The sequence below is a fragment of the Sus scrofa genome, chromosome 14 (genome assembly GCF_054392235.1).
Source record: "Sus scrofa isolate SSC_HxYL_T2T_F1_AM1 chromosome 14, Sscrofa_HxYL_maternal_Yorkshire_Landrace_v2.0, whole genome shotgun sequence".
Lineage (NCBI taxonomy): Eukaryota > Metazoa > Chordata > Mammalia > Artiodactyla > Suidae > Sus > Sus scrofa.
In genome coordinates, this window is record NC_139396.1 from 163,931,424 (window position 1) to 163,939,065 (window position 7,642).

Below are 7,642 nucleotides of genomic sequence, written 5' to 3' on the forward strand. Positions count from 1 at the left end.
TTACAGTCAGAAATGTTTGGTCTTTGTCCCCCAAGCCCTCAGAATTTCCTGAGTGATGAGCCTGTCCTTTGCTGTGTGAATGAGGGGACTCTGGGGAGGACCCCAAGGATGGAAGAAGTGGCCAGGAACAGAGGGTCGGACCTGCGGCCCCAACCCCAGACCATAGGCAGGGGGCAGGGGCTGGGGGCTGGGTCGGTCCCCGGCAGCCAGTGATGTAATCAAGCAGCCTGAGCGAGGAAGCGTCCCTGCGACCCCAGGACGGGGCTTCATCACACCCACAGAATGTGTGCGCGCATCACAGCAGCTTAGCTGCGAAGGCCAAGAGCTGGGAGCAGGCCAGGCCCCCCTGCCCCGAAGTGCCCACAGCTGCCTGTGCGCGGCGGAACCAAGGCATGCGGCACGCGTCCCACCACGACCACAGAGGGCACGTGGCCCTCCACCAACACGAAATGCTGCAAAGTGCACTCTGACCCACAGCGACCGAGGCAGACCAGTGGGGGTGGGGTGGGAGGCAGCCAGAGGTGGAGGTGCTGGTTCTCTGGAGTGTAGACAACACGCAAACATACTTAACAGTACACGTGAAATGCGCAGTTTACTGTGCGTCAATTAAACCTCAATAGCGCGGTTTTCAGAGAGGCCCTTGTGTGGCTAGAAGTGGCCGGCCGTGGGGTCAGGGGTCAGGGGTCTAAGCCCCGGCAGTGAGGGGCCCAGGCTGAGCCCCAGGGGACCTGCCTGCCCTCCAGGGCCACCAGCCCCAGCCCATGACCATGACCAGGACAGCTCCCTGAGCTCTGGGGGCCCCAGTCGTCCCAGCCCCCGTAGCCGTGGCTGTAAGGTCTGGAGAAGCAGGGCGGGCCCCCGGGAGAGACCCTGTGGTCTGGGCCGCGGCCAGTGGGAATCCCTCTCGCTCTGCGAGACCCGCTTCGCGAAGTGCTGGGAAGCTGTCACAGCCTCACCAGCCCCCTTTGCCTGGGCACCCTGCGTCCTCCGGACAGCCTCGGTCCCCTCCTCAAGGGCGACCTTAGTGTCTGCACCTGGGGGCTGACACACCCTCCTCCAGGCCCCTGCAGGGACGGGAGCTGGGATGACCCCCCGCCGCTTCACCTCCGGCCCCAGCCAGGCCCCCAGACCTCCCTCTGGGCCGCTGCGCGACCACCCTGCACGAGGGTGTCTACCTGTAAGAACTGTTATCCCAAACCCAGGGTCTTGCCACGTCAGGCGGCCCAGAGCTTGCGGGAGGCGGGATCCGTGGAGAGTGGGTGGGGCCCTCTCTCTGGGGGCCGGTGGCCTCCGTTGCACCCGCCCCCACAGGCCTTGGGGAGTTAGGGTGAGCTGCTGTTGAAACCTTTGGACTGAACGCTGGCAAGTCACTGTGCTCGTCCCTTGTTTTCATAAACTGGGACAACCCCAGCCCAGTCAGCAAACCCACTGGCCCCGGAGCCCCTGGCTGGGTGAGGTTCCCGTGCTGACAGGCAGAGCAAGGCCGGTTCATCTGGACGCTGGACCTGCCTGCTGGTGGTGCTGTCAGGCCCAGGGTCCAGACTCCTCTCCGGGCAGACGGTCAACAGGCCTGGGACAGGGCGCCGGGCGCCAGCACCCCCTTCTTGAGGATGAGGTTTCCGTAGAGGGCCGTCTCCCTGCACAAGGAGTGGGACTGAGCGGCCGAGTGGGGTGGGAGAGGGCCAGGCCCCTGCTACCACCCGCCCCGTCCACGTCCATCACCTCTGGGCCACCACAGCCCTCGGCTCTCCCATCTCCTGTGGGGCATCTAGCCTCCCCGGGGGGCAGGGCTGAGTGGAGGCTGGGGAGGGGTCGGGCCCCACGCTCGCTCGGGGCAGGTCGGGCCGGACCCAGCCAGGACTCACCCAGTTGCCACAACAGCAAAAGCCTTTTTGGCCCTTTCGTAAAACTCAAACCTCTCTATCGCCGTCAGGGAGCTCTGCAAGGCGGAGGGGACAGTCAAGGGACCCGGGCCCACAGGCACCGGGGCCTTGGGAGGCCCTTCATTTCCCTGGTTCTCCCGGCGGGGCTTCCAAGGACACCGGGCTTCTGACCTGCGAGGTCTGAGGACACAGGGCAGGGACACAGGGGGCTGTGGTGGTGGCTGCTTGCCTGGGGCCCCTGAATCATGTGAGCTGCCCTGGGGGCGGGGGTGGGGGTGGAGGCTGCTGTCCCTTTACGAAGGTCCTGCACATGACCTGCCCTGGGTGGTCCCGGGGACAGGCCTGGCCCCTTGCAGGGCAGTGGGTGACACACAGCAGTGGGCCAGGCCTCTGACCCCCCAGGGACCAGGGGTGCCCCACCTTCCCCTGGCTCTACTCCAACAGGCTGGGGGGGGGGTGTGGGCCCCAGGCAGAGACAAGCCAGCATCCCGGAAGGGAGTGGGGGGCTGGGCCAGGGGGTGGCCATGGCACAGGGTCTGGGGGGCCTGCGTTTCACATCTCCCGAGCTTCCAAGGAGGACAGAGGGTCCCAGACCCCTTTCCCAGTGAGGGGCTCAGGCTCACCGTGCAGCCAGCCTGGAGCAGGATGGACTGGTAGCTTGTCCACACTGGGGTCTGCAGGCCCCTCTCCCTGTCACTGGGCACCAGCTCCATGACCGCAGCCTGGAGAGCAAGGGGGTCAGCTCCGTGGTCCACCCTGGGTGCCGCCAGGACCCCTTGGTGGCTAACAGTTCAGGGCTCCTCGGATTAGAGTTGGGGCCTCTGGGGACACATGACCTCCCCCCACCCAGGGCAGCGGGCCCTCTGAGTTCTGGCAAGGGGTAAACTACAGTCCGGGGCAGCAACACAGGCCTTACCGGGCTCTCCACGTACGTGTCCAGTGGTAGCAGTGTCAGCACGGCCTCCAGCAGCTGAGGGATGCCCAGGCCTGAGGGGCGGAGTGCCAGCCTCAGACTCTGGCCCTCTCCCACCTGGCCACCTGCTGCCTGCCTGGTGACACTGAGATGACACTGGTTGTCTCCCCACCCTTGCCACCGCAGCCATCACCATCCTGTCTCTGCCTCTCCCCCTTCCCTCGACCACACAGGTTGTTGGTGGTGACCCCAAATACTCGTCCACCAGGAGGGGCACCTGGGCCACCCTGTCCCCAGAAAGGCCAGGAGATGGCCCCCCTGTAACAAGGACGGTGGGGTCTGGAAAGAGGCCCCACTTGGCTCCAAGGCCGCCTGCACCCCCGGAGTTGTTTCTGATTGTTAAACTAACGCATGGTCATTGTACAAAAACAGGTGACACAGAAGCCGCGGTAACCAATCGAACCGCATCGAGGAAACCCTGCTGCTCTTGGAAGGCACATCCTTCCGCTTTTCCTCCCCGAGTTTCAACAAGGTTAGACTCTTCCCAACACTCAGCTGAATCCTGTCTGTCTGTTCCCCCCCCCCGGGGGGGGAGGGGAGCACCTCGGGTCATGCACGCACAGGGGGCTCAGCCCCTGGAGGAGGGGGTGGAAGCCGAGGCCACAGGGTTGGGAGTGCTCTGTCCCGGGGGCTGGGTTCACCCCACAGTTCACATTTCTGCCCCTTTAGTGGCCTGAGCTCTGCAGGGAAGTCACCTTCCTGCCTCACAACGTCGTTGGGGGGTGGGGGCATCCAGCTGCAGCCCCAGCCCAGGCAGGACAGGACTGCCTCCTACTCCCACTGTCACGCCCTGAACTTGGTTCCAGGCCCCTCCAAGCCTCAGCTCCCACTGGCCCCAGGGGTTCAGAGGGTCTTAGAGTGAGTGGACCCTGGGACCCTTCGGGGCCAGGTCACCACAGCAGAGTAAATGCTGAACCCCTGACCTGGGCTGGGAACCACTGCTCACAGCCAAGAAGGGGCCAGGCCTGTTTCCCCATTTTTAAGGTGTGTGAGATGGAGCAGCAGGTCCTGGCTCACTTCCAGGGGCTGGGGGCTGCAGGGAGAATCCTGAGGGTCCTGGCCCTGAGATTTCCTGGATCGCGGGTGGGCGCAGTAGGCGCAGAGCGGCCGCACCTGGAGAGCGCAAGCTCAGGACAGCCCACCCTCCCCAAGCCTGCCCTGCCCGGGGGGGGGGGGGGGGGGCCCTCACCGTCAGCGCGGATCTCCTCCGGGCCACACCTGCAGACGGAGGACGTGGGGAAGTTCACATCTGCAAGGACTGAACGGCAGACACCGTTAGCGGCCGCGGTAGGTCCGCGCAGCCCCGGCGCGTTAGGCCACGCCCACTGCCCCTCCCATCTCCTCCGGGCGGTGGGGGAGCGGAGGGGGGCTGCACCTGTAGGAGGAGCTGCAGGTGTTACCAGAAAGCTGCCCGGAGGCCTGCCCAGCGTCTGCTCACGCAGCCCGGCCCAGGCTGATGGCCCAGGAGAAGAGAGGCCGCTGCAAACGTTAGGCACAGCCTTGGCGCAGGCGGTTGTGGCCCTTCGGGGCCGTGTGGGGAGGGTACTGGAGCATGAGAGCACGTAGGGCCTGAGGCGGAGCGTGTACTTCTTGGCCGCCCGAAGCCGCGGACATCCGGGCTAGAGGAGGAACCACACCTGCCCGGATACAGCCCCTCCCGGACCAAGGGCCATCGTCCTCGTGACCGCCCAGCCTTCGGTTTCCTGAAGAAGGCGGGGGCGGCCAAATCAATGCCCCCACCCAGGATCCGGCTCTAACCCGGCGCGAGGAGTCCGCTCCCAGACGGGACACAGCGTGAGACTGGACCCCTGCGGGGCCGGGGACGGCAGGGCCCCAGGGGCCTCGCCCGACTTCTATCCTGGGCACCGGGGTCTCCCCAAGGCTCTGCCCTGGCCGCGCTCACCGATCTCATCTCCGTGCCCCATTCGCGCCAGGGCGTAGAGCAGCTCCGGGGACAGCAGCGCGGGGATGCCCTTCAGCGCCACCATGCTCGCGGCGGGTGGAAGAGCGGCAGGCGGGGCGGAAGGGGGCGGGGCCGAGTCCACAGGGGCGGGGTCTGGACGGGATGGGCGTGACCCGAAGGGAGCCCCGGCTGCCGGAAGCCGCGAGGCGGGTCCCCGATGCGGCACTGAGGCCTCGCGGTCTCGCTGGGCAGGTGCCCACGGCCAGCCCAGCCCCGCAGGCACCGCCTTTCGGGGCCTCGGGACCCTCGCCGGGTCCAGGACTCGGGCGTCCACGTGTGTTTGTGTTCCAAGCCTCCCCAGCGCCTTCCCTGCGTGAGGGCCTCCGACCCGCCCTCCACCCCGCACGCAGGGTCCGTGGCGCCGTCGGGTGGCGTGGATGGCGGCTCAGGGTGGACTTTTCTCCTGCACTCAACACTGTTCACACGAAGGACCCCTGAGGGCAGGCAGGTGTGACCTCCAGGCCAAGCGGGTGTGCGGAGAGCACCCCCTACCCTGTCTCAGGTGCCAGCCTGCCGAGACCCCCTCGGGAACCCGGGACAGCAGCGCGCTGACTCCCACCCCACTCCCAAGTCTAGGTGTCTACACTGTGGAGGGAGCACCTTCGGCGGGCCAGAGTCTCCTCCCCCCTTGACCTTTGGTCCCGGAGATTCGGAAGCCGGGACCATCTACCACACCGCGCTTCTCCATCCGGTCCTGCCACCTGCAATTCCGGTGGCAGAAGATGGCCGCTGCCCCAAAGGGGAGGCCACAGCCTCTCAGGCTCCAGGGCTGAGCCTGGCGCACAGATAAAGAATGCCATTTCAGTTCACAAAGCATGTTGAGGCCATCTGGACTTCAGCCACTGCAGCTGCCCCTGAGGGGGCCCTGAGGGAGAATGAGAAAGGAGAAAGACAGCACTGGCCCTGATGGGGTGCACATCAAAGGAGTGATTTCAAAGAACCCAGGCTCTTGCATCCCCCCCATACACAGAAAAGCCCTAAATTCTTTTTTTTTTTTTTTTTTGCTTTTCAGGGCTTCACCCGAGATGTATGGAGGTTCCCAGGCTACAGGTGGAATTGGAGTTACAGCTGCTGGCCTACACCACAGCCATAGCAACTCGGGATCTGAGCCATGTCTGCAACCTACACCACAGCTCACAAGCTTGGCCAGGGATCGAACCCTAGTCCTTAAGGGTACTAGTCAGATTCGTTCCTCTGAGCCATAATGGGAACTCAAGCCAGGGAAGTTTTAAGCTAAGGGTACATGCCTATTCATGAAGGGGCCTGAGCAGGGGAGAATGCAGCTTAGAGTTGGGCCAGAGGTGGACAGAGCCGGAGCTTCAGTCGATTGAAGCCAGGGGGATCCACCCCACCACCCCACCCTCCACCGGCCCGGGGCCCTAGCGCCTGCAGCTCTCCAGGTCTATTCTTCCGCGTGCCCCGAGGAGGAGCCAGGACCCTGCCGCATCACTGCACTGCGGCCTGCCTGCCTTTTTTCTGTCCCTGCATTCCTCTCTTCCCTTAAGATCATTAGTTACTGAGACCTGGTCAAGGGCAAGCACTGAGTCAGGCTTCGATCACAAAAATGGCTTAGGCCGAAACAGGCTTTCAGACCAGGAAAGCCATTCGTGGCTCTTTCTCCAGGGAACCCCCGCCTAGCTGCTTCTGCCCCTCTGCGTCTGCAAAACAGTCCCTCAGAGCTCACTGAGAGGCTGTATCTCGTTTAAACTCCTCAGCGCGTCCACCAGATAAAGCTTAATTCTCAACTTTCAGGTTGCACATTTTTTTCAGTCGACAGGTGTGATGGTGTTTTCTCCACATGGCAGGACCCCTGCTACGCCGCAGGACAGGCCACGCCACGGGGCAAGGGCACGGCTCCGAGAGGTGGGCTCTGCCCCCTGCTCCAACCAGGTAGACCTCTGTCACTCTTCCAACAGAACATGCTGGACATGGTGCTGCCTGGCTCCTGGGGCGGGTCACAAAGGGCTTCCTGCCGATTCTGCCTTCAGAACACCTGCCCTCGTGTGAAAACCAAAGGCCACTGGGAAAATCCCCCCGAGCAGACAAAAGCAGTGAGTCACACAAGCAGGGCGTCCTTCAGTTTCCTCTGCAGGATAAGGAAGGTCAACTTGATCTGGAACAAGTCTCGCTTATGCTTCTGAAAGCAAAACTCAGTTTCCCCAAACTGGTATGAGGTGACCACTAAACAAGTCCCTGTCACATAAGAAAATAATCTTGTAACTATAAGAAATCATCACTGCCCACCCACTACATAAGCTGCTTATAACACCATCCTCTGAGCCTCAGTTTCTGTTTGGTTTGAGGGCTCCTGGTTTGCAGACTCTCTTTGCAATGTGTGCACAATTCATTTTACTAATTTCTACTTAAGTAATTTGTTGGTTCCACTTTTTTTTTTTTTTTTTTTTTTTTTTTAAGGGCCATGCCCTTGGCACGTGGAGGTTCCCAGGCTAGGGGTCTAATCGGAGCTGCTGCTCCTGGCCTACGCCAGAGCCACAGCCACGCCAGATCCCCAACCCACTGAGCGAGGCCAGGGATTGAAACTGCAACCTCATGGCTCCTAGTTGAATTCGTTTCCCCTGTGCCACGATGGGAACTCCCTGCTTCTATTTTTTTGTGAATTGCTGACATCAGAAACCCAGACTCGGGACTGGCAGGAAGCCCAAGAGAACGAGGGGCGCCCTCCTGAGGCATTCAGGCCACGGCCCCAGTTCAGCCCAGCAGATGCAGCATCAACCAGGCCAGTGAACAACTGGCCAGGCGGTTCCAGCTGAGGCCCCAGACTTCGGGAGCAGAGACGAGCTGCCCCAGGTGGCCTGTGTGGAT

General features: G+C 62.9%; 1 protein-coding gene across 7 annotated transcripts; it reads right to left on the reverse strand.

Annotated features, from left to right (window-relative positions):
• Window positions 1–566: 566 nt before the first annotated feature.
• On the reverse strand, window positions 567–4,865 carry FUOM (fucose mutarotase). 7 transcript variants are annotated; one of them, XR_014828354.1, is made up of 6 exons: window positions 4,760–4,865; window positions 4,046–4,114; window positions 2,800–2,870; window positions 2,507–2,605; window positions 1,866–2,063; window positions 567–1,637 (listed from the first exon to the last, which is right to left on the reverse strand). XR_014828354.1 is itself a non-coding variant. In XM_001927817.7 (6 exons), exons 1-6 carry the CDS (start codon window positions 4,842–4,844, stop codon window positions 1,562–1,564), a joined length of 474 nt encoding a protein of 157 aa, XP_001927852.1. In that variant the 5' UTR covers window positions 4,845–4,865; the 3' UTR covers window positions 567–1,561. The 7 variants fall into 7 exon arrangements, 4 of the variants coding, with proteins under 4 accessions (XP_001927852.1, XP_084853798.1, XP_020929616.1 ...); XR_014828353.1 differs by having other exon boundaries at window positions 4,046–4,231; XR_014828355.1 differs by having other exon boundaries at window positions 1,866–1,939; window positions 2,800–2,941; window positions 4,046–4,231.
• Between the last annotated feature and the right edge of the window lie 2,777 nt (window positions 4,866–7,642).

Coding starts and splice junctions, on each gene's coding strand:
- FUOM (XM_084997671.1), bottom strand. CDS start 4,844: ATGGTGGCGCTGAAGGGCATCCCCGCGCTGCTGTCCCCGGAGCTGCTC. Junction 2,606..2,799: donor ACACGTACGTGGAGAGCCCG/GTAAGGCCTGTG, acceptor CTTGCTCTCCAG/GCTGCGGTCATGGAGCTGGT. Junction 1,638..2,506: donor TGCTCCAGGCTGGCTGCACG/GTGAGCCTGAGC, acceptor CTCCTTGTGCAG/GGAGACGGCCCTCTACGGAA.